The 27804-nt window shown below is 27.9% G+C and overlaps 1 protein-coding gene across 8 annotated transcripts in view; it reads right to left on the bottom strand.

The window, feature by feature from the left end:
- Positions 1-25218, bottom strand: part of LOC136079766 (zonadhesin-like) — a 55138-nt gene extending 29920 nt beyond the window's left edge. For all 8 annotated transcript variants that reach the window (XM_065796107.1, XM_065796112.1, XM_065796108.1 and 5 more), the window contains exons 1-6: positions 25071-25218; positions 12999-13063; positions 8883-8906; positions 8694-8792; positions 2987-3010; positions 2798-2896 (exon numbers count right to left, since the gene is read on the bottom strand). In XM_065796107.1, the coding sequence (XP_065652179.1) occupies positions 2798-2896; positions 2987-3010; positions 8694-8792; positions 8883-8906; positions 12999-13063; positions 25071-25075 (316 nt within the window). In that variant the 5' untranslated portion in view covers positions 25076-25218. The remainder of the gene's footprint in view (positions 1-2797; positions 2897-2986; positions 3011-8693; positions 8793-8882; positions 8907-12998; positions 13064-25070) is intronic.
- Positions 25219-27804: the final 2586 nt, after the last annotated feature.

Raw genomic sequence — 27804 nt, 5'->3', positions numbered from 1 at the left:
TTAAATAGAATGGACACAATACAAGGTACACATTAACATAATTAATTTTGGAATTAATATATAGTTTAAACACTAGGAGAATAAAACCTCTACTTTGGTGTGATAACAAAGACCATGATTTCTTGAAATGTGTCACAATAAAATTACTCAGTTTTAATATTTTGATCCGGTTGCAAAATTTGAAGAAAAAAAAGATAAGAAATGGTGTAACTCAAAAGAGTGTGGAAGCATAAAGATAAAATAAAAATAACACTAAGTGTTAAGTAGATAAAAACTCGTTTATCTACTTAACACTTTGTTTAACTAAAAAACACTACAATACGAAAAGCGTTTTTCGTATTGTAGTGTTTTTTAGTTGTAGTTAGTTCCAATTGAGTTCAATGATTCATTTTTGGAACAATGTTTTGCAAGTTTTATGAGTTCAAGACTATCAAAATGTAAGCATTGGTTAATAATTTAACTAGTTACTGTTAATAATTCATTATTTTTGCCAGCAGATGTGGCAGAAAAAGGATCACTACTCCACGTTGTGACAGTAAAATCAGGGTGATTAGTCTTAAAAGCAGAAAAAAAAGGCTCAACTAGCTAAAATAATAAACAATGAAGCAATCAACTTCTCCAAAAGGATGGTTTCGAGACGGTTGGCTGAAGAATTTAATGAGTTGTCTGACCAAAAAACCATGTTTAACTGAAGCCAAGAAAAAAGACTGGAGTAGAGTAAATTTGACTTATAATATTGTAAGAACCCTGAAAATTTATAGCTTTATAATTTAAAATATCTTTGTAATGTTTTACAGTTCTGCTTCTTGGACGAGTCAACATTTCAAAGTTAGGTGGACAAAAGCTCATTTGTCCAATGCAGCCCAGGTAAAAAATACCACCACGACTGCCTTTCGAAAAAAATTAAACATTCTGTGGGATATTTTTTGTTTTAAGAAAGTTTGTGATGATTTTAGCTTTATGGCATGGAGCACTATCATGCATAAACGTAAATGTATTGTCATTTGGAAACCATTCTTGAATTTGGGGTATAAGCCGGCTTTCCAGAACCTCTGGATACTGTAATTGGTTCATCCTATTGACAATATATAGTCTTCCTGTACCTCTACCACTGATAACTGACCACACTATAACTTTAGTTGTTTAATAGTTTGTACAATGCAATCTGGATGATATTTTCTGTTTGGTCTTCTTTGGACAAAGAGCTTTGTCAAACAAGATTTCAAAAGTTGATTTGTCTGAAAACACACCTGAAAAATTGACATAATGTGGTTGTAATTAAGTTTATGTAAACATTTAAACACTTTTTCAACAATGTTTTAATCAAAATTGATAAACTTAAACTTTCTGAATCTCCAACAGTCATATACTTATGATTTTTGGCCCATTGCAATCTCTTTTTTATCACTGCTGGAGTTAGTCTTGGTTTTTTAGCCGGTTAGTATAATTTTAAACCATCTTCAGCCAGACCCTTTCTCACTGTGTGCTCCTAAACTTGTATTCCAGACTCTTGAACAAATTTTGTCAGAAATAGGGCTGACTTTTTCTATTTTCTAGACAAATATCTCTTATAAGTCTGTCTGTCCTGGTAGTGGTTTTACATTATGACCCACTCCGTTCTTTTAGTTTTCCATTTTGTTTTCCATTTTGTTTTCCATTTATGTGTTTTTTTTATTGATAAAAGGTTGCAATACTTTGCACATTTTAGCAATTTTCTGTTGTGAATGCTCTCGATGCTGTAAAAGTGCTTTTACTTCTGAAATTTTTCTTGGATTAATGTCCTTACCCTTACCGATGTTTATTTTTTATATAAAATTTTAATTACAACCTATTACACAAAAAATGTTAATAAAATAATATTATATATTAATTCCTGCTACTTAATGTAACTTTATAAAATGTATTAAAAATAATAAAACAATTTTCATTTGAAAAAAAACAATTTAAATAATAAAACAATTTGAAAATTGTTTTATTATTTAAAAATAATAAAACAATTTTCATTTTAAAATATAGAAAAAATGTATGTGGCAGATTAACCACATTCTTTTTAAAATTTATGAAAATTCACATTGCTGACTTAAAACACACATAACTTCACATTAGTCATGGTTATAAAGAAGTATAATAGTAAAAGTATAAAAAATTTATTAAAAAAATTGAAAGTAAAAAGCATTGATAAAAAAAATTATAACTAAAAAACTTTGCAAAAAAAAATGTTTTGTTTTTAATTGAAAAATGTCATTTTCTTGGCAGATAAATTTAAAATATTTTTTTTTAATATAAAATGATAATTTTTTCAAAACTTTATATAACTTCGCTTCATTTGAGACCCATTAAGACAAATAAGGAAAAAAAAATTTTTTAATAATATTAGAGACCCAATAAATGTTCAAGGGTCTTGAGGCACCCCTAAATATATTTTTTATTCAAAAAACTTATAAATCCAGTATTATTTTATCATATAGAACACATTAAGGTGCAAGCTGCAGATATTTTTAATATTAGTATATATAAATATTTTATTATTGTGATTATTATCATTACTATTCTTCCTATGTTTTTACAAAATCTAGCTGTCTTTTAATGTATAATATAATCTGTCAACATCAATACATCAATAAGAATTTGTGTGCATGGAAGAGTAGCGAAATAACTTCAAAAACTAAAAAAGCTAAGTTACTCATTTATTATAGAATAAAAAATTTAAAAGAAAAATTTAAACAAAACATGTACTCTTTCTACGCAAAACAGAAAATCAAATTTATTTTTATGCACAAAAAAAAATCTTATTTACTTGATTTACTTGGTGAAATACTTGATTTACTTGGTGAAATACTTGATTTACGTGGTGAAATACTTAATTTATCTGGTGAAATACTTGCTTTTGATAAAACTAAACAATAAAATTAATTATAATAATTCATAAAAAATTAAAAATATTTAACTTTAACACAAAAAAATTAACTGCATCATATATAAAAACCTGGTTTACTTGAATTTGCTGGAACTAAAAAACAAACAAACAAATATTTAATAAAAACATTGTGTTAACAAAAATTTATAAAAAACAACTAAAAATTTAATACCAGTTTTAACAACTAATGAGGTTAGAGTGATAAAAGTTTTATCTTAAATAAACCAAGTATCATTTATTTTAAGAGTGTTTAATCAATCTGTGAACACAAATCATTAGACATAATTGAAGTAAGAATGTTTAGATGTTAAATTAAATTTTACTCTGAAAATAAATTAAATGGGTAAAAGAATTAGAAACTTAGCATTTCATAAAAAATAATGTTTTTTTTTATTTTTTATTTAAAGTACAGTAAACATTAGCTGACTATAAAGTCAGACTAACTTCCCATAAATTTTAATTATTAAAATATTTTGTCAAAAACAATCTGCTAAAAATTCTTGGTTAAATCAGATTACTGCTAGTTTGTATTGTTAATCTGGGTCACTTTGACCAAAAATCGGTGTTATCCAAAAAAAAAAAAAATTACACAATACATTTAATATACTAATATTTTTAAATGTAAAATACATTTGAAATTGTTAGTATGTATATATTATTATAAAATTTCAAATTATAATGTAAAAAAAAAAAGCCTTTTACTTAAATTCTTAATAAAATAATCATAATAAAAATGAGAAAACCAATATTTTATTTGAACTCTGGACAAATTAATTTTAAAAATACAATATAAAAACAAAAAATTTATTTAATTAAAGAAATAGTTTGTTTAGATGTTGGGTTTTTTAAATTTAGTTGTTTTTAAAATGATGTGTTCTCCAAAAAAATTTTAAATAAATGATGTGTTCTCCAAATAAATTTTAAGTAAATGATGTTCTCCAAATAAATTTTAAGTAAATGATGTGTTCTCCAAATAAATTTTAAATAAATAATGTGTTCTCCAAATAAATTTTAAATAAATGATGTGTTCTCCAAATAAATTTTATTTTATTTATTTTATTTAGAATTTCTAAATTCAGTTGAAGGTCAGCTAGAAGACAACTCAATTGAGACACTAGAGTTGGAAAAAAAGGACCTGGTCTGTGCAATCTGGCTCAACACGTTGGATTGAACAAAAAGAATAAAATCCCAAATGCAAATACTTATAATAATCTTCTCATCTTTTCATTGGGTAAGTATTCCTCTTTCTTTATCTAAACTCAAATGTCTTTATTTTAATCCAACATCTTTAGAAAATAAATGGGATGAACACCAAGCTAGAATTGCATCACTGGATTGCTCACAGATCATTGCAATCACAGATATGTGGTTCAGTACTACATTCTTCACAAATCTACAAAAATCAGCAGATGATAGTTTTGAATTATTTTGACACATTCCTAAGTTCAATGTGTCCTATAGTTTTAAGAAGTGTGATCCAAATAAGTTTAATTCTTCTATTAGAGCAGCCATTAAAGAATAATTTAGACTATTTATGAAGTTATGCTGTGATTCTAGCAAATTTAAAGACAGTATTCAAGTAAAAGTAATAAGTATACAGTGTTCAAGTATAGTTTATAAAAAAATATTATATTAGATTTAACTTAATAACAATTGTAACTTTTTAACTAAGAATTAAAAAAAGTGACATGCTTTTTTAGATAAAAATTTTTTCGAATGTTTTTCTTATAGAGCAATTATTTTTGAAATTTTTAGATAAATTCGCTTCATTTGAGACCCAACAAGATATACTTTTAAAAAACTTTTTTTTAATAATATTAGGGAGCTATTATATGTTCAAGGGTCTTGAGGCACACCTAAATATATTTTTTATTCATAACATTTTTAAATCCAGTACTAATTTATCATATAGAACGCATTAAAGTGCATATATTTTTCAAAAATATTGTCTTTTGACCCACTCTAATATATATATATATATATATATATATATATATATATATATATATATATATATATATATATATATATATATATATATATATATATATATATGGCTATTTCCACGATGGATAAGATAAATTTCGTGTTTAAAAATTTCTTTTTCCAAAAGGTTTTATTTCTTTAATTATAGTTTAAACACCTTAAAATTATTGTTAAAATAAATTTTGAGTAGAAAATGTTTGAACTGAGTAGATAAATTTGATGAATGTTAGCAACTGTTTGTTCTTTTTATTATTCGAAAAAGTTAGTAAAATTTGAGGGCGAGTTATTGCAATATTTCAACAAAACATATCCATATTTTTGTTTAGAAAGAACCTTTGAGATTACATATATGTCTTGAGTAAAAAAACTTTTACTCTTTAAAAATAATTCAAGTGTTTTTTTGTCACATACACATCTGCAAAAATTACGCTGCGTCACTGAACTAAAAGCTAAAAAAGTTTAATTATCGCAATGAAATTATGCTTTATGGCGAGGTTTTTTTAGAAATAATATATTTTAATGTAAACTTTTAATCATTACTAAAAAAAAAATTGGTCAAAAAGCATTGTATTAACATATAGTTATAGTTTAAAAGCTGTTGCGTCACTGAACCCATCGACGGGATAACTAGCATTATATAAAATAGCGCGGTAAGGAAGTCAAAATATCATCCAAAAGTTCAGATTTCGTTGTGGGTTTTCAAATTTTTCAAATTCGAATAAATTTTTGCATTTTAGTATTGTGAAGGGCTATTAGTAAATATTAGTAAACTTTTGGATTTATGTTAACATTTTCTTATAAAGTTGTAAATTTTTAAGAAATGGAATCAAAATTAGAAGTAAAAAAAAAACGTTATGCAGAATACCAAGCTAATTATGTTTCTCGGAATGCTGATAAAAAGAACGAAATGTCCAGAGTTAGATCTAAGAGATATCGAGAAAAATTGAAAGCCGATCCTAATAAAAAAGCAACTTATGCTGCTAAAGCAAAATTAAGAGTTTTAAAAAGTTGCGCTTTAAAAAGAAAACTTTCAAATCAATATCAAAGACCAAGCTCATCTTTTAAAAACGTTCAACAAAGAGGAAAAGCATTGAAAAAAGTTTTAAAAGCACTACCAACTTCAAAGGAGAAACAATCTGAAATTCTTTCTATTCTTTCAAATAGCTCTGCTTGCAAAGATAATTCGGGTCTACCTCCAGCATGTTCAAAGCTGTATGGTCTTTCTGAAAGCGATGTTTTAGCAGTTGTAAACTTTTATAATGAAGATGAAGTTTCCCAAATATCACCAAACAAAAAAGATGTCACTCGAATTTAATTATCTGACCGAAAAGCAAACAATATTCAGATACATCATTTATATTATACGCTAAAAGAAGCTTTCGAGTTATTCAAGGAAAAGCATCTGCATGTAAAAATTGGACTCAGCAAATTTTGCGACCTTCGTCCACGCAATGTAAAATCAGTTACAAAATTTCCGCATAATGTTTGTGTTTGTAGTTTGCATGAAAATATGCAATTTGCCTTAAATGCATTAACAAAATCAATTCAAGCGCCTTCAATCAAAGTTGGATCTGAAATGATAAATAACTTTGTTTGTGAACCGTACACATACGATTGCGCCTATGACAATTGCGTTGCATGCAAAGGTAAGAAACAGTTAGATAAACACTTGCAAACTGTTAATACATTTGGTTTCGAAGTATCCTGGGACGAGTGAAGAAAGCCTGAAACTAAAACATATGCAAACATTAAAAAATTTTTAAAAAAGTCTACTGTAACAGAACTCATCCAACACATATCAGCGATGCGTGATAAGTTCGTTAAACACGCATTTGTAAAGAAAAACCAATCAACAATTTTTAATAAACTGAAGGAGGTTTCGATGAATGTTAACTCTGAAATTGCGGTAATCCAAGTTGACTGGGCTGAAAACGCTAGGTGTTTCTATCAAAATGAGCCACAAGCGGCTCATTTTGGTTAAAATCAAGTTTCTATCATGACCCTAGCAGTCTGGAACACTGAGTTAAAAACATTAACCATAGTTTCAGATTCAACTGATCATACTAAGTCTTCCGTTATACCATACATTGACAAAATCCTTCACTTTATTCCTGATCAAGTCAAAGAAGTACACATGTTCAGCGATAATGCCACTTCTCAGTTTAAAAACAAAAGCATTATGGCTGCAATGGTTGTGTTTGAAAAACGCTTTCATAAAAAATTCTTCTGGCATTTCTTTGCAGCGATGCACAGGAAAGGAGTGGTTGACGGAATAGGAGCTACTGTTAAGCGAATCGCAGCCCTGAGAGTTAAAACTAGTCAATACGAAATCAGGTCAGCAGCAGATTTTGCTTTAGCATTACAAGATTTGCAAATATCTGTAATTCACATGTCAGAAAACGATACAAGACAACAAAAAAATGAACTTGGATTCAGTTCAATTTTAAGTTATTCCAGAAAATTCAAAGGTATATCAAAATCACATTATTTTTATGTTCAGAATGATAACGTTGTTCCGATGCTATTTTCACCTGAGTATAATTAAAATTTATTACAAAATAACAAAACTTTTTAAAATGATTTTAATTTCGTCTTTTTGTTTCGTCACTGAACGTTGCGTCACTGAACTGATAGTTTTTTTTCTGTAAAATAAAATGATATGAAAACTTTATTGTTTGTGGCTTTTTTTATGGCTACCTTATTGCCAAATGAATAAATTACAACAAAAAAATCTAATAAGTCAAGCAAGAATTAAAATTTCAGCGAAAACTCCATTTAAAAGTATGCTGTTAAAAAAACATTTTTTTCCGCGTTGCGTCACTGAACTCATGTTTTAATTTTTGCTATGTAGCAGTGTTATGTTAATACAATTGTGTTTATTTTATATTATAAAATTTTAATTCAAGATTGATTTAGAGTAATAAAAAATTATTTTTGAGTTATAGAAAAATTTCTATTAAAAAAAATCTTTCCGCATGATGGTTCACTGAACTATGGAATTGGCCATATATATATATATATATATATATATATATATATATATATATATATATATATATATATATATATATATATATATATATATATATATATATATATATATATATATATATATAGGGTGTGGAAAAAGTTCCCGTACAAAAGTATAATTAAAAAAAACTATCTGTATGGTGTTTTCTTTCAATATATAATGTGTTTTTAGTATTCTTTTGTATTCCTTTGTATTCTTTTAGTATTTTTTAGTATTATTTTGTTTTAAACTAAAGTGTAATTTGTTTCTCAACTTGTACAGGAACTTTTGCCGTTTTTGCTGTTTATATTTTTGTACGGGAACTTTTTCTACACTCTGTGTCTATATATATATACATATATATATAAAATATATGTATGTATATATATATATATATATATATATATATATATATATATATATATATATATATATATATATATATATATATATATATATATATATATATATATATATATATAAATGCTAATATTAGTATATTTAAATATTTTATAATTATAATTATTATTAATCTTTCCTATATTTTTACAAAATCTAGCTATCTTTTAATGTATAATATAATCTGTTAACATCGATACATCAATAAGGACTGGTGTGGAAGGAAGAGTAGCTAAGTAACTTCATAAACTAAAAAAGCTAAGCTACTAATTTATTATAGAATTAAAAATTTAAAAGAAAAATTTAAACAAAACATGTACTCTTTCTACGCAAAACGGAAAATCAAATTTATTTTTATGCACAAAAAAAAATCTTATTTACTTGATTTACTTGGTGAAATACTTGATTTACTTGGTGAAATACTTGATTTACGTGGTGAAATACTTAATTTATCTGGTGAAATACTTGCTTTTGATAAAACTAAACAATAAAATTAATTATAATAATTCATAAAAAATTAAAAATATTTAACTTTAACACAAAAAAATTAACTGCATCATATATAAAAACCTGGTTTACTTGAATTTGCTGGAACTAAAAAATAAACAAACAAACAAATATTTAATAAAAACATTGTGTTAACAAAAATTTATAAAAAACAACTAAAAACTTAAAACCTGTTTAAACAACTAATGAGGTTAGAGTGGTAAATGTTTTATCTTAAATACACCAAGTATTATTTATCTAAAGAGTGTTTAATCAATCTGTGAATACAGATCATTAGACATAATTGGAGTAAGAAAGTTTAGATGTTAAATTAAATTTTACTCTGAAAATAAATTAAATGGGTAAAAGAATTAGGAACTTAGCATTTCATAAAAAATAATTTTTTTCTTTTTTATCTAAAGTACAGCAAACATTTGCTGAGTAAAGTCAGACTAACTTCCCATAAATTTTAATTATTATAATATTTTGTCAAAAATTATCTGCTTAAAATTCTTGGTTAAATCAGATTACTGCTAGTTTATATTGTTAATCTGGGTCACTTTGACCGAAAATCATTGTGCCTAAAAAAAAAAAATTAAAAAAATAGAGAAACACAAAATACTAAAAGATATGGACAAAAGAAAATCATCAGTATTAGTTGTTAAAGAAATATGGTAGTTAAAACGGAAAAAAATTTACTCGAGTCAAAGAAAACAATACTTCTGTAAAAAAGACAGGAAAAAAATGTTCCAATAATTATTTAGTCAAAGCGTGTAACTAATTTAATGTAATTTATATTTGTTTACATATAGAATTCTTAGATGTGGTTTCAAAATAACCAACATTACTGATTTTCTGTATGGAACCATTCTTTCGTGAACTATTCAAAGCCTTTGTATTTTGCAAAAGAATTTGGGTGCAACAATTTTCAATCAATGGAAGATTAGATGAAAAAATAAGTAATACTTTGCAAACTTTTAAAAAATTTATAATTTGTTTTCATAATCTTGAAAGTAAGGCATTTTTAAATCTCTGACATAGAAAGGCCTTCTTTTAAATAAAAAAAGTCAGACAATATTTCCATTCTCAATGAGTCAAGCAGGGCTCCCACCAGATAAATAAATTGAAAATGCAGGACTTTCCAGTATATTTCAGGACAATATTGTTAATTATTTATTATAACTACATTATTTCCAAAACTATTTCAGGACTTTAAAGTCTGTTATATCTCAATTGGTTACAATTGGTAACAAGGTTACATTCTCTCATTTTTAATTAAATATTAAGTTATAATTAAAAAAATTATTTGGTCTTAATATAAGGTAAAAATTAAAGTCTTTGGTCTTGAAAATGTTTGTGTAGACATTGGCCTTGAAACTCTTATTCTTAGCCTTGACCTTAAAACTCTTGGCCTTGGCCTTGTAACATGTGGCCTTGGCCTTTTTACTTTTGGCCTTGTTGACAACTCTGTTGCTAATTATCCTCTTTTATTTTATTTTTATTGTAAAATAGCTTCATCTCAATTGGTTACTTTATCACAAAAAAAAAAATAAAGTTTCAATTTGCAATCTTATGTCTCAATTGTATGTCTTTTAACTTTTTTAAAGTTAGACATAACGTAATGTAAAATAATCTAGAGTTATAACTAAAATATGAAAAATACATCTCCAATATAAAGATTTTTTTAACTTTACGTTACATCTCAACACTTTGAAAAGTTCTTTAAAAAAATTTAGATCTTATGTAATGTAAAAAAATCTATATTTGTAACATATTTTAACGTTTTAATTCTTAAATATTTAATGTTATGTTACGCCTTGATTGGTTACATTTTTAAAAGTAATAAAACAAATAATTAGATTCCTTAAGCAACCTAGTTATTTGCTTTATTACCTTTAAAAGTGTAAACAATTGAGATGTAATGTTACATTACTTTTAAAGCTTTAAAGGTTTTATTTACTTTTAAAAAGTTTTTTTTTTTTAAAACTGACCTACAAGCTTGTGTTTAGTTTTTAAGAAAAAAAACTTTTTTTAATTAAAATAATCTTTACAAAGGGAATAATCCATATACAATATTGCTAATAAATAATATTGATAATAAAACAGTTTTGTTAAATACTGTAACTCATTATGAGTTATGGTATTTAAGAATGCATTTATCAAGACTTCACTATTAAAATCAAAATCTTGAATTGATTTTTGATTTGAGTCAACTATTTCTAAAAAATTTTGATATTGATTTTTTGCTAGTTCAGCAGACTTTGGTGAAAAATATTTAATCATACTTAACTAATTTTTGCAATAGAATTGAAAAACTAATAATGCAAGTTTTTTTTTTTATTTGGATTTGAAATAAAAATTAGGTTAATGAATACTGCAGTGGGTATTACGACAAAGAGGACTTCTCAAGGAGGTGAGTCAACAGACCAGCTAAAAACTTTTCTGTCTCATTTTAAATATAACTACTCTTTGGTCAGTGTAACTTAAATTAGCTGGGTTAAATGGTCAGCAAAACCAGGTTTTCTAATATTCTTCTCAGTTAAATTTATTTGGAGCTGATGGTAAATATTGCTATGATTTCAAACACCTTTTAGTATGATCCGCCAGTCATCAACTACATCATTAAGTATATTAGTCACAAATAGAATTATCAATTTGTTTGTTTAGAAGTGTCTCAAACTATTCAACCTTTCAAAAACCTTTTCAAAAAATTTCAATTTAGCAGGCAAAACAGGGTCTTAAACCATGGTTGTCAGTCTCAGCCAGCTTTTTTTTTCAATCAGGTTGTTTGCTTTTTTTAAAACTATTGAAATATGTAATAAACTTATTCACCAAGCGATTAAGCTTTTTTAGCACAACTTTTATTTTTACTTCACCTATGCAAACAAAACTGCGTTGGATAACCAACTATTCCTTTTAAATAGGTAATTAGTGGGCACTCACTTGATTTTGTGCCTGTTTTAGATCAAGGATAAAAGCAAGTTTTCAGGTTCCAACATTTATAAGAGGAATAAGTTTTTTCTATTTCCTCTGTTCCCTTAAATTTCTTGAAGAAGTAAACTTACATTTTGTCCATCTGATGAATAGAATTAGAATACACAACCAGGCCTTGAAATGAGATTTTGTTGCATAACGGAAGATACTTCAAACAAACGATAATAATAAATTGACATACATGCAAATTTCCAGGACTTTTTTCAGAACTTTTCAGAATAACTAAAAGAAATCCTGGACTTTCCAAAACTAATTTCAAGTTCAAGAATTCCAGGAATGGTGGGAATCCTGACAAGTCTGTTTGTTCTTAATTTGGTCAATTGTACATAATGAAAAAAAAGCATTTAAAAGGTGGCCAGACAATCTCTGATTTCATTTCTCTCTGATTTTTCCCTGACTAAAATGAAATTTCCCTGAATTTAAATGTAAATTTAACAAATGTAGCAATAAAAATACAACAAATAAAACTCACACAACTTTACCCAAATAATAGAAGTTTTCTTAAAATTTATTTACTTTAAATAAATAAATATTTTTAAACAAAAAAATTAAAAAAATAAATTGATTTTTAGTCTCCAATAAGCAAAAAGTTATGCTATTTGTTACTGGATTGATCAAAATTTAATATATTCCTTGACTTTTCTCTGAATTTTTAACATAGTTTAGAATTTTGCTGAATTTTCCAGGTTTTCTAGCTAGTTGGCTACCTTGACTTAATTATAGAGCAGCCATGGTGCAGTAGTTAGTGTGATTGCTTTAGAATCATAAGGTCTGCTCTGGCCATAATTGCAACACCAATTATTGAAATGGTATAAACTTCCTTGCTAGATGCTGTGCTCTGTGACAAAATCCTAATGCTTTTTTAGAGCACCATAATAACCAGAACTTTAAAAAAATTAATAAGAAAGTTTGTTTTCAGCCTTCGGATTTAATAATCTTTCAATGATCTTTTTCATTCTTTATAAAAACAAACACTTGCTTTTGAAAAAAATACAAAAACTTTTCATTTTTCAACTTATAAACATTTTAGGGAGGTATTTAAAAATAAAAATGTTAAAAACAAATAATAAAATATATAAAAAATACAATAATATAAATTATTGTATTTTTTATAAATTTTATTATTTGTTATAAAGTATATAAAAAATTGATTAAAATATAATGTAGTCTATATTGACTATATTGTATTTTATACTAAATATGTACCTTCTTTAATTGAAGCATTTACAAGAATCTTGAGAGACAAAAAAATGAAGACAATGCAGTGTGTTCTAAAATAAAATTGAATAAAATAAACACTAATGTCATTTTCCTGCATGCTAAAAAACAAAATTATGTTAAGCACTTGTTAAATTATTTAGACAGTAATGAAAACAGTTCTTAAGAACACTTTTGCATAATTATGACTGGAATGGTGTCCCAGAGTACAAACTGTAGACTCGCTTTTATTGAATATTAAAAAAATATATATGTTGTTTATTTTTAATACTCAAAAGATGTTACAAATGCCAGGTGAAAATATTTGATTTGTGGTTACTTTGTTTCAAGAAGGTATACTGGTGTTGCTTTTGTTTAAGCTTCTAAAGAAACTGTTACAAAAAAAACTGTTTACAATAAAAATGAGTTGTTGATGATAATTTTAGGCACAAAAAAAAAAAACTTTTGAATTTGTCGACATTTAATGGGTCACAAAATAATTATTTATGTTATACTTCATTTAAGTTTTTAGTAAAAATCATTTTAAAATTTGGAATTTTTGTAAAAGATTCCTTATATTATACTGTTTATGTGGCTGGATGTTCATGTGGCTGGATTTTCATGTGGCTGGATGTTCATGTGGCTGGATTTTCATGTGACTGGATGTTCATGTGGCTGGATGTTACCTAAAATCCATGATTTGCATTTAAACACAAAAAAATCATTTCTAATTTTTTTCAACTAGAATCTTTACAATTATGTTATGAAATATAAGTTCTTGATTCTCAGTGATGGGCATAGTTAACTGATTTTTTAGTTAACTTTTAGTTAAACTACTTTTTTTTAGTTAAATGCAATAGTTAAACTAAATTTTTTTATTTAGTTTAACTAACTTTTTTCCTAGTTTAGTTGAAAAAGTTTAACTAAATTTTTATTAACTAAATTTTTTATATATCGCCAAATAAATCGTTCTATTTCTATGCACCACTACCTGACCAAGGACTCCAAGGATTCTGTTATTACTATTTTTATGTATTTTTTTATTTAGTGCATGAACTGGACTTTTCAACATCATTTCCGCTTGGTCTGCTAATATCATAAATTCAAACTGTTAATCTAATAATCTGTTATTGTTATTGATAACATGAACAGCTTACTTGTGAACATGTGCTACAAAGATGTTAAACTAAAAAGTGATAAACCTGATGAAAAAAATTTTAGGGCTAGTTGTCAGAAAATTTTTGATTACATATCTCCTAGGTCTACATAACTGGACAGCTCCTTTGGTTATTTTTTACGGCTATTGTTTCGTATTATATTGTTTATTTAATAAAGTATGGAATATATTTGTAAAAGTAAATGGAATATAATTTGTATATATATTGTTCATTTTTTAAAGTTTCAGAAAATAATTTTATAGGGTATTTTTAATTCTAGACCCCCTGGATCAGAAGTTGATGAAACAATAAACGAAAAATCAAAAAAGTTGAATTTTAGTTAACTATTTCTAACTAATTTAAGTTAACTACTTTTTATAAAAAGTTTGTAACTAAAAGTTTAACTACTTTTTTTTAGTTTTAGTTAGTAGTTTAGTTAAACTATAATAAAAAAGTTTGTGCCCATCACTGTTGATTCTATTGAAGCATTAGATTTTCAGAAACATTTTGCTTCTAAAACTTTTGATTACAAAAATTCATTATTAAAGTTTTAAATGTGAATTATTAGGCTTTAAAAAAAAAACATACTGTCATGTACTGAATGTTTAAGTAAAATCTTATACAAGCTCCAAAATGTTTACTCTTAAAACTCCTGCAATAGAATGCAACGATTACTGTAACAAATGACTTCAATGCAAGCAAAATGTGGAAATGGAACTAATGAAGTCTGCTTTTGATATATATAGTAAAAAAACTTTTTTAGAACTTAGTTAAAGATTTACTGTGCTATCAATCAAAAAAGCATTCCATCCTTTAAAAAGTTGTTTTGAGAAGAGCAGCAGAAGTATTTGAGTTGTTCAAATCTATCATCCATCCTACAAGGGGTTTTAACTCAACCTTTTTGAATGAACTCACTAAAAAAGAAAACTTTTCCTCCTCATCAAAAGTTTGTTTCAATTATTTTTGATAAAATAAAGATCTAAGAAGATTTAATTTGCAACATATATACCGGAAAACTTATAAGCTTAGGTGATTAAAAAAATATTTTTACTTGAAAAATGTTAGTGAATTAGCTGCTCATATTTTTATAATTTTTGAGAAAAGCATTGTTAACCCTTTATCGTTAATATCATTCATTTTAGCAACTTTTACAACTATTGAATTTAGATCATTTCATATTATATGTTCATATTATTTAAAAAGCTGTGTTTTGTAACATAAAACACAGTTCATATATAAAGTTTATATCCACCAGCTTTTGAGGGTTTTGTAACCCAAGTTTAAAGTTTACTCAAACTTTAAACTTGGGTTTCAAAAACTTGCAGAAAGCTATGCTAAAAGTTATTTATGTTTGCTATGTAATGAAAATAAACTGAATGAATTTTAAAAAGTAATACATGGTACAAATTTGTTTCATTTGAAAAACAATATTACTATTCAAAAAGTTTAAGTGCCTGTAGTGCTGACTAAAAACAACTTTTTTTCTTCGCAATAAGCATTAATGATTTGAAAATAGCATTTATTTTTCTTTTTTTAAATAGTTTTTGTGAAAAATTTTAAAGAAAATAATTTTTTTACTAGTCATTTTTTTTAAATGGTGACTTTCATCATTTACATCACTGACTTTTCTCCAGTTCTACTCATGACTAAAATAGTTATCTATGGAAATAGGAAAGGAAGGGAAAGTTATTTTTTACATGAAAAGATTTATTCTGGTAAAACAATTTAGGCGGTAGCTACACGTCGAACCAGAAAATTAAGAGAAACAGTCCGTTACCGGATATTTTGCGATAAGCGGTAGCCAGAAATTTATTAAAATATCCAGTAATAATGGACAAAAGTAACCAAAAGTAGCCAAGTTCTCCGCGATCGCATTGGTTTAATTTTGAAAATGTAAATCTAATTGGCTTAAATAAAACAATCGGATAAAATTGTACCAATGATTATTTAGATCATGTTAACACGCAGTAAATACTGTCGTAGTTATAAAAATTAAGTGAAATTTAAAAACAAGTTGACAAGTTAAATAAATACTTTTTTTATGCATTTTTGAATCGTAAATTATGAACTATTTAATAGTAAACAATGATTATTATATATTTTTTTATCGAAAAATTAAATCTATAAGAATAATTTATATTTAATTTAATATAAATTTTTTAAAAACGTCATTTTAAATTATTTTTATGAACATTTTTATGAATTATAGCTGCATTAATAACAATAACATTGTAAAAGCTTGCAACTAACATTATTTTACACTTAATAAAATAAAAATCTTACAGGGTTATTCCATAATTAAAACCACTTTATTCCATAATTAAAACCACTTTATTCCATTATTAAAACCACTTTATCCCATAATTAAAACCACTTTATTTTAAAATGTATAAACTTAAAAAAAATTGCCCTAGTATGACACAAGAAAAAAAGACCCGAATTGAAATTACTAACGAAACGATTAAAAATGTTAAAAGATATTTAGATCTTGAAAAATCTAATAAAGAAATTCAAGAATTAACCAACTTACAGCTGTGTACGATAACAGTATAATAAAAATGAAATAGCCACATATTTAAATAATGACAGTAGTTACGTTCAGCAAAAAATTGTAGAAAATTCAAATAATATTGGAATCAATCGCTCACAAAGTTATGTAAGTAAAATTAAAAAAAAAACGGGATGTACTAGAAAGAGGCTAACTAAAGTACCAATTGAAAGAAATTCTCCGAGAATTTTAGACGCCAGGCAATTATTTACAAGAGAATTAGCAAACTATAATTATGACCAATTAGTATTTTTAGATGAAACAGGTTTTAACATGCACACCATTACTTATTATGGATATTCATTGGTAAATCAAAAATAATATATTACAATAGCATTAAGAGTAAACAATAGCATTAAGAGTACACAATGTGTGCTTATTTAATTCTGTATTGGTGTATTTTTAAAACCCAACACGGTTTTTAAAAATTAGGAATGTAGTTAGTTTCATTAAAATATTGAAGGTTGAGTGTGTAATACAAAACTACAAACACTGACTATTTTTCCTTATTTTAAGTAACTAAATTTATTTTAAAAAATAACGTGGAAGATTATTGAAAGGGCGGAACCATTTAAACCGGAAAGAAAGTCATGTAACCTTGGTTTAACCAAAAAAATTGCATTTTTGTATATAGTTTGTGTTATTGTTATGGTTGTTTGTAATGTTTGATGATAGCATACAGGGCCGGTCTTAGGCCGATTTGACCGATTGCTCCAAATAGGGCCCCGCGCTTGGTAGGGGCCCCGCACTTTATAGCATATCATTATAAATGGCAGTAATTTTTTTTTATAAATTTCTATCAATCTTAATATAATTCGTACAGTTAACGTTGAACGTTTAATGCGCATGGTAACGTCTATTGTTATTTTTAGTTTATCTTAGTTATTGCGGTATATGGTATAAAATATATTAGTTTCCAATCTACTTTCGAAAGTTCCAGAAGTACTTATTTCCGAAAATTCACGAGGCAAGCAATGAACATGGCGGCAGCTTTTATATTGTTAAAGATTAAGCTGTATTTACTTTTGAAATGTTTGTAATATATTTTTTGTTTGTTTATGCTATAATTATTTTTCATTTTGTTTACTATTAGTTTTATTTACTTTTGTTTAACGCAAACTTTTCTCGCTTTTCAGTAAATATTTTATTTTTAAGACAATATAAATTTTATTGGATAATTTTAAGAGTACTTTTTTCAAGTCTAATAAATAATCTTAATATTAAATGTTTGTTTATTTATATTAAGATATTTGCAGTAATCAATTGCTTACATTTTTATTTATGTTTTAATTTGTTGAGTTGTTTAGATACTTAAGATTTATTTTTATTTATGTTATAATTTGTTGAGTTGTTTAGATACTTAAGATTTATTTTTATTTATGTTATAATTTGTTGAGTTGTTTAGATACTTAAGATTTATTTATCTAGACTAGATACTATATTATAGTATCTAGAATCACATAGTCTATATAGTTCAATACTGCAGTAAACATTATATTAACTAAATACAAAAGAACATTTAAGTTTGTTTTCATGCTTCAAATAAAAAAAGCTATTTTTATGTTTTAATCTTACTATAATTCTAATGGATTTATTTATTTATTATCTCTTTATCAATATGTTTTATTATATTTTATCTCTATATTGTTTTAGCTAATTGAAGGGAAAATGTTTATATTAGTTTTGTTAATTTTACTTTTAATTTTGTAAGGGGAATTTTTTATTTAATTTAGTTTAATTAAACTATTTTATTTTATTGTGCAATTTAGTAGTAAAAAAAGAGATAAGTTTTTAGTTTTGAAGAACACAAGCCAAAATATGAGTAAAAGACAAAGGGACGTCGGTAGAAAATATCTAAGTGGTAACATGAAGAGAACCTTAGCTAAGGTAAAGAAAACTGAAGCAGAAAAAGAAAAAGGTGCGTTAGATAAATATTTGAGTAAATCAGTAGATCTGTTTGAAACTGAAAAATCAGACAAACAAGTCGAGTCAGACGACATTGAAACAAATATTTCTAAAGAAATTACATCAGAAGCTAGTAGTAGTTTTCTTTCTGGATGTAATGCTCAACAAAATACATCTGAATTATGTATAAATATATCTGTTAACACACACAAGGATAATGAGGATATTTCAGAATCAAGAGAAGAAAATCGTTATAGAACGACCATGGCTAATATATTCTGAATCATTTGATAAAGTTTACTGTTACTATTGCAAACTTTTTGACACAAATTCTAATTCTGCACTTGCTACTTCTGGATTTGACAGCTGGTCAAATATTCATACAAGATTAGAGGATCATGAAAAATCAAAAAAACATTTGCAATGTACACTTAATTGCTATGAACTGCAGCAAAGGTTATCTACTGGATTAACTGTTGATACATTAAATGAAAAATTAATAAGACAGGAAACAAAACGCTGGAATCAAGTCTTTGAGCGACCTGTTGCTTCTGTACAGTTTTTGGCAGAAAGGAACTTGGCATTTCGTGGGTCTGAAGAACAAATTGGAAATCCACATAATGGCAATTTTCTAGGCGTCATTGAATTGCTAGGAAAATTTGATCCAGTTATGCAAGATCATATACAGAAAATTATTAACAAAGACATTCATGATCATTATTTAGGCAAGACCATACAAGATGAAATTATTGATACTATAGGCCAAGCTGTTCTACAGGAAATTATTGCTAGAATTAAGTCGGCAAAGTATTTTGCAGTGATTCTTGACTGCACTCCTGATATCAGCCATCAGGAACAGATGTCAATGGTGCTAAGATATGTCGCTGATGGCACACACTCAGATGTCCCAGCAGGAATTTATGAACATTTTATAAAGTTTATTATAGTTGAGAGCAGCACTGGTGAAAATTTATTTAACACTCTTGTGAAAGAAATTGAAATGCTAGGACTAGATGTTGAAAACATCAGAGGACAAGGGTATGACAATGGAGCTAATATGAAAGGGCACAATTCTGGAGTGCAAGCACGACTATTGGAAAGAAATTCACGAGCTTTCTATACTCCTTGTGTGTGCCATAATTATAATCTTGTTCTAGGAGATATGGCTAAAACGTGTTCAGATGCCATGACATTTTTTGGAACCCTGCAACGTATTTACACCCTTTTTGCTTCATCTACAAAAAGATGGACTGTTTTTAAAAAGCATGTGAAATGCCTGTCTGTTAAACCATTATCAGAAACAAGATGGGAATGTAGAATGGAAAGTGTTAAAGCTGTACGATTTCAAGCCGCAGAAGTGTGTGATGCTTTAGAAGAACTAGCAAAAAGCACAAATGATGCTCAAGGGAAAAGTGAGGCTGAATCATTAGTAAGCCAAATGACAAATTATAGGTTTCTGGTTGCACTATGTTTTTGGCACTCTTTATTGTTTCAAGTAAATTTTACTAGCAAGGAACTTCAAAGCAATACCATAGACATTGCCGCGGGGCTTACATCTTTTGAAAAATTGTTTGATTGGTTGAAGACATACCGAGAGACAGGCTTTGTAGCAGCATTGATTGATGCCAAAGAGCTTGCAAATGAGTTAGAAGTTGAACCCATATTTCAACAGAAGCGCTGTTACAAGAAAAAGAAAATGTTTCTTTATGAATCTTCTGACGAACCAATTTTAGACCCCAAGACAGAATTCCGGGTAAATTTTTTCAATCAAGTTGTAGACAAAGCATTGCAATCTCTTCAACCACGGTTTATGCAGCTGAAAGAACACCATAAACTTTTTGGATTTCTATATAATTTTCAAAATATGTCTAAAGAAGATCTCAGAAAACATTCAGCCGACCTAGAAATTGCTTTGACAGACATTACAAAAGATAAAGAAGGGTTCATGCTTTCCGAAGAAATGGAGGCAATTAAGCCAATACTGCCCGTTCAACAACAAAAACCCAAAGAACTCTTTAAATATTTGGCTTGTAATGATAGGTCGACTGAATTTCCAAATTTGTTCATAGCCCTAAAAATACTGATGACAATTCCAGTTACAGTCGCTTCCGGTGAAAGAAGTTTTTCAAAACTAAAATTAATTAAAAACTACCTTAGGTCAGTAATTAACCGAGAACGACTAAACAATTTGGCACTAATATCAATTGAATCTCCTATAAGTAGAGAAACTAATTATGAAAAAATTCTAAAAGATTTCGCAAGCAAAAAAGCAAGAAAGATCCACTTTGACTTATAGATTATTTGTTTATTATGACAATAACCAGAACTGTTTTGTTTAAATTCATTGTAATATTTTTATTATTGTTTATTGATTCGTTTGTGGAGTTATGTTTTTTTGTATAATAAATGCGTTTCAATAATTTTATTAATAGTAGTTATTGTAAAAAAAAAAATCAGGTGGGCCCCGCAAGCATTCGTTAAATTGGGCCCCGCAATTCGTAAGGCCGGCCCTGATAGCATAAAGCGTGAAACTCTGAGTTATGTTACAAATTTAATAGTATTTTATTATTATTCTAATATATATATATATATATATATATATATATATATATATATATATATATATATATATATATATATATATATATATATATGCACAGTATTGAACAAAACATTTACAACCAACATCGAACAATGCCAAAAAGTGTTCCTAATTTTACATATCTTAAAAACAAAACGAACTATACTACCACAGCAAACAGTTCAGGAGTCTGGAGTCATAGAATGCTATGACATGAGCAATCAGCTGATAGGTGACAGCACACAGACAGAATTTCGTTGACAAGTGCCATTTTGCAGCGGACAAAACAATTGCAACTTTTTTGGTTTGTTTCATTTTCTTAAGTCTGGTCCGTGTCAACGTCACGGAAGTTTTTTAATAATTAAAGGAAGTATCCAGAAGTTTCCAGAAGCATGCAGAAGCTCCCAGAAGTTTCCAGAAGAAGCATCTTGAAGCATCCAGAAGTATCCAGAAACATTCAGAAGCATCCAGACGCATCCAGAAGCTTCCAGTAGCATCGAAAAGAAGCATCTAGAATCTTCCAGAACAGGTTCACACAGGTTCATTTAACTTTTTTTTTTTTTTTTTTTTTTTTAAACATCTTCGCTTCCAACAAGGCTGCAAGCAGCCACTAATTAAAGTTGGAAGTTACTGTAAGAGAAAAGATGAAGATTGTAGAGCAAGATAACGATTGACGGACGATTTAAAAGATTGCAAATTATATGAATCAGGAAAGCAAGATGAAGGAAGCGAATTCCAAAGAACTGATGTTCGAGGAAAAAAACTAGACAAATAAGCGTTTTTGGAGCACTTAGGAACAGTCACAGAAAAAGGATGACACTTAATTGAATGACGAGTAACACGAGAATGAATTTTAGTAGATGGTACAAGAGACGCTAGCTCTTTAGAGCAGTGCCCATTATAGTATTTGTAGAAAAGAGAAAGAGAAGCAACATTACGACGATGTGATAATGGTTGAAGGTTGGCTGCAAGAGCAGGTCCAACTATGTTTACAATGTGTTTTTGCACCTTGTCTAAAAGAGAAAGGGCATCATTAGAAGATCCGCCCCAGATATGGCAACAGTATTCCATACAAGGCCGGATTTGAGATTTATAGAGATAGAGAATAGAATCCAGAGTAAGAAAGTGGCGAGCTCGATAAAGAGATGCAACCTTAGCAGATGCTAATTTTGCAACCGATTTGATATATGGTTTCCAAGAAAGATTGGAAGTAAGAGTTAATCCTAGAAGATGAAGAGTAGGTGACTCATCGAGTACATCACTGTTCATAAATATAGGAAGATCTAAATTATTGCGATAACGATTGGCTGAAAAAAATTGAGTTTTATCTGAATTTTAGTTCACCAGCCACTGTGAGCCCCATGCTGTAGCAGAAGTGAGATCCTTTTCAAGCTCAAATGCCCCCTCCAGGCAATCAGAGGGTGTTGGTTTCTTATCACGACAAGAATAAATGGTAGTATCATCAGCAAACAATGCCACCTTAGATGTGAGAATATCTGGAAGATCGTTAATGTAAATTAAAAAGAGTATAGGGCCAAGGATAGAACCTTGAGGAACCCCTGAAGTTACAGAGTAAGAAGAAGAGTGTTGTCCATCGAGGACAACTTTTATGCTACGATTGGAAAGGAAAGATTCAATGATCTTAAAGATGTTGCCGGATATACCATAAGAAAAAAGCTTATGGAGAAGACCAGCATGCCAAATTTTATCAAACGCTTTTGAAATGTCAAGAGCGATGGCCTTAACCTCTCCACCTTCATCTAATGCACGATAAAACCTGTCAATTATTACTGTTAGCAAATCAGCTGTAGAACGAGAAGAACTATATAAGAGGCATGTAAATCGACATGTAATTCAGTCATGGAAGTCAATCAGTCAGTATTATCAAGACAGTTTATCGAAGTGAGTTTTATCAAAGTGTTTTATCAAAGAACATCAATACAAGAAGTGAAATACAACAAGTGTTTCATTACATCAATACAGTCCACATCCAACCAAGATGTTGTGTTCCACAGAGCATTATTGTATCATCACAAGGTAAATGTAACACGGTAAGCCTTGAGAAGCGTGATTATCTTTATTATTTTTATGACTTCAAGTGCAAAAATGGGTCCTGGCAGTCTTGGATTGGAACTAAGAAAGAAAATTATTGGCGATTACGTAAGTGGAATGTCACAAAAAAGTATTTGTGATAAATATCGCGTGAAAAAATGGACCGTATCAAGACTATGTTCCATATATCGTTCTATGGGGAAGTTGGCAGCAGATAACAAAGGTGGAAGACCGCGTTCCATCACTTCTAGAGAAGATTCTATGATCGTCAGATCCGTCAAGAAGGATCCCTGGATATCATCAGTTGAGATACAATAGCAATTAGAACTGCCTGTATCGGACCGAACAATCAGACGACGTGCTGTTGAAGCCGGATTGTTTTCTCGACGCCATCCAAAGAAACCGCTAATTTCATTAAAAAACCAGAGGAAAAGACTCCTGTTTGCTACATCTCATATTGACTGGAATGTGCAGAAATGGTGAACTGTCCTGTTCAGTAATGAATCGAAGTTCAACATCATTGGGAGCGATGGCATTTGCTGTGTACGTCGACCGGCTGGAAAACGCCTCGATTTACGTTATTGCCATAAGACCGTGAAGCATGGTGGAGGCAATGTAATGGTCTGGGGGTGTTTTTCTGCTAACGGTCTAGGTACAATACATCGAAACGAAGGAATAATGGACCGTTTCATGTATAAAAATATCCTGAAAGATGTTATGTTACCTAATGCTGAATGGAATATGCCAATAAAATGGGTTTTTCAGCAAGACAACGATCCGAAACACACTGCAAAAGTAGTCAAGCAGTGGTTTCAAGACAACCACCTATCGGTGATGGATTGGCCGTCTCAATCTCCGGATCTCAACCTTATCGAGAACCTGTGGGAGATCGTCAACCGCAGAATTAATCGTGAAGGTGTTCGTAATAAGGATCAACTGTTTGAACAAATCCAAAAGGCCTGGGCAGCGATTCCACAAAGTTTCATTGATCACCTGATCGAATCTATGCCTCGAAGATGCAAGATTGTGATCGACGACAAAGGATTCGCCACGAAATATTGATAGCGAAATACAGCTTGGTCAACATTTTGTCGAGTTGCGCTTGTTTTGCCCAGAAGAAAATTAACTTTTTTTAATACTTTTGATTAATTTATTAATTTTCGTGTACAAATAATGAACTTTGTGATGAATAAAACTTGAAGAACTTTGTCTCTAAACAGTTACATAGTTATTTCTCTAAATTGAAAAAATGCAGCTTTTTTATATAAAGAAACTAAATTAGCATTATTCGGTTTCACTCGTTTTTTCCGATACTGTATATATACTTTTTTATTATTTTATTCCAATTAGATGAATGTAATAAACGTTTTCATTCAAAACTTCAGTTTTTTGGCGGTTTTTTAATTCAAAACTTTTTGCAAAAAATAGTTTTTAAACAAAAAAAAATGTATCAAAAACTATATTTTTATATTTGTTTTCTTTTTTTAAAAAATTTCTTCAAAGTAATGTTTTAACTACCAATAAGATACTTACTTGACTAATCTTACTTTTGGAAAATTTAATAATTTTTACAATTTAATACAATTTAAATAATTAGAATTTAATAATTTATACAATTTAATAGTTGGTCTTTTGTAAAATTTAATAGTTTTTGAAAAAGACAATATCCTTTAATATTTATTAGAAATTTTTTTTTTTAATTTAGAAATATTTAATTAAATATTTATATCATAAACATAAGTAACTAATTAACGTTAATCAAACACGTTAAAACGAAAATTTTATAAAATATATTTAAACAATGTCTATAATTTTTTTATTTTCAGTTTTAACATTACCTCATTTTGTTATTTCTTCTTATAACTTGCTAGAATGTCGATAACCAGTCGCTTTGTGTTCTTCTTATAAATTAAAAGAATATAAGTCGTTAACTTATTCGATTATTAAATTCGAATTATGTATTGACGAATCAAAATCTTCATTGAGAATTGAATGAACATTAAAAAATTACTTCAACTGTTAAGTCTTCACTACTCGGGGAATATTTGATTTGTCATACTGAGAGTCACATCAGGGTTTTTTGTCTATTATAATAAACTTTTCAAATTTTATTTCAACTGAAAGTATTGATATAGCTTAATAATTTTTATTTTTCATTTTCGGCTTAATTCAAATTAAAAACGTTGAGCGGTAAAAATAAATTATTTTTTTACTGTTTTTTTCCGAAGGTTATTTAAAAAAAGAGTTATAAAAACTTTTATTATATATTCTAAATATAATATTTTACTTGCGCTGTATGATCATGCACCTAGGCGTTTCAGTCACCACAGCGTTTTACCAAATAGAAAAGTAAGTTATTACTTATATTCATTTAGAGGTGAGAGAGATATTCACTCAAGGTGAAATCGAAGCCCCGGAAAGAGCACAAGATCTTGCAACCAGGATTCTTTGTTGAGGAATTTGAAATATAACGGTAGGTTTAAATGCCTTAAGATCACAGATCTTTATACCAGAAAAACAAGAGTTGATTTAATTCAAGTATATAAGATTAAAAACGGTTTGGAAAATGTTAAACTATTCAATAAATTTGTGTCGCAAGCATTTTAATCTTACAAAAGAAAAACTGCAGATATGACCGTGAAATAACAAACTATTCGCCTAGACACAACTTTTTATATAACGTTTTGTTTGGAATATATTAACTAATGATATAATTAATATATTCCAAATCATTCTGCAGCAGAGTTTGTCTATAGACATTTTGAGTGTCTTACCTTAGTTTTGCGTATCGGTTACTTAATCGACCATTTGTGGCAGTCTTTAAATGTGGCTAGCATATGATGAGCATTTATAAAACATGTTGAAAAGTTATCGGCTGGCGACTAGTGGATGTTACTTATGGTCCATTAAATTACAGATTAGTAAAACTGCTGTGGACCGCTCGTTTTATCTAGTTGAAAAGTAAGAGCTTTTCTTACGCAGTAAATATTTTATGGCAGATTTTCGGTGGACCTGTATAGGCATTTTGAGCAGTCCGCTGTAGTTTTTCTCATCGGTTACTTAGTAAACAGCTGCAAAAAGTGGCTAGTTGATGACTAGCCACTATATTACATGTTGGAAAGTTATCGGCTGGCCATCTATAACGGATCCAACTAATGGTCTACTAAGAAACCGATGACCAAAACTCCAAAAAACCGCTAAAAATGAGTTCCCACTTTGCTTAAATGTCAATACAGATTATTTCAAAGCTAAACTTGATCTATGGCTGTAGGATAATTGGAGCTTGACAAGATACTACTATTACTACTACTACTACTACTACTACTACTACTACTACTACTACTACTACTACTACTACTACTACTACTACTACTACTACTACTACTACTACTACTACTACTACTACTACTACTACTACTACTACTACTACTACTACTACTACTACTACTACTACTACAAAACTACTTATTACATCAACTACTTTAAAAGCATTAAAATTGTTGATGTAATAATATTTCCATCATAAAGGATTTTAAAGAATTAAAAAAATAATTTAATTTATTCCTTTAAATACTTTTTAAAATCTCTAAATACCGAGCTTGAAATCCTTAACATCTGGTTTAAACTAATTATATTTTCATTAAACACAAAACAAACAAAACACACTTTTGTTATTTTTACTAGAAGGAAAAAAAGCAGAAAAATAATACGCTAATCATATTAACAGGCTGTTAGTATGGTTAGTGTATTATTTTTCAATTTAAAGAACGAAAATTGTTTATTGTTATACGTTATCTATTTTTAGTGCTGTTAGTAACAGCACTCAAAATAGCTAACGTAAAACGGTAAACAATTTTCGTTTTCTAAATAGAGTTCTCCTTATTTCCTTTTTAAACCCAAATCAAGTTCTTTATTCTTAAATTCATCCGAAATACGCATCAAGACTCGCTTATAGAAAAAATTACGTTTAAAATAAACTTTGAATGCACTAAATGTCTATTAAATTATAGACATAATACAGACATAGATTAGTACCACCTTATTTGAAAAAAAAATCAATTTTTAACACAAGCGATTTCCGCAAGTCTCAACCACTAAAACAGAGATTTACATCCGTTTTTATATGTATATATTATAAATACGTTAAAATTGGTAACTTCATAATTCAAATTTGTTTTTCAACTCATTTATTTAACCATAAAATATGAAAGTTTACAATAATATTTTATAAACTCACATAAATAAGGTTAGGTATCACTCATACAGTTAAAAACTAGTCAATGGAGTGACACCTAAAAAAAAGAAGAAAAATAAAGAAAAAAAAATCCATAAATAAAACATAGAAAGAATTTAAAATAAAATAAAAAGGAAAAAAAAAATTAAATATTAAAAAAAAGAAAAAAGAAAGAAAAGAAAATAAAGCACTAATAAATAAAGATAATATTAATAATTGCAATAATAATTAAAATAATGATAATAAAAATAAAACTTAATAATAATGTGATAAAAAAAACAATACAAATAGTAACTATATCATGATAACTTTACTAAAAATTATAACTAATGATAAAA

Source organism: Hydra vulgaris, chromosome 04 (assembly GCF_038396675.1).
Source record: "Hydra vulgaris chromosome 04, alternate assembly HydraT2T_AEP".
Taxonomy (NCBI): domain Eukaryota; kingdom Metazoa; phylum Cnidaria; class Hydrozoa; order Anthoathecata; family Hydridae; genus Hydra; species Hydra vulgaris.
This window is presented reverse-complemented; position numbering and strand designations above follow the sequence as displayed.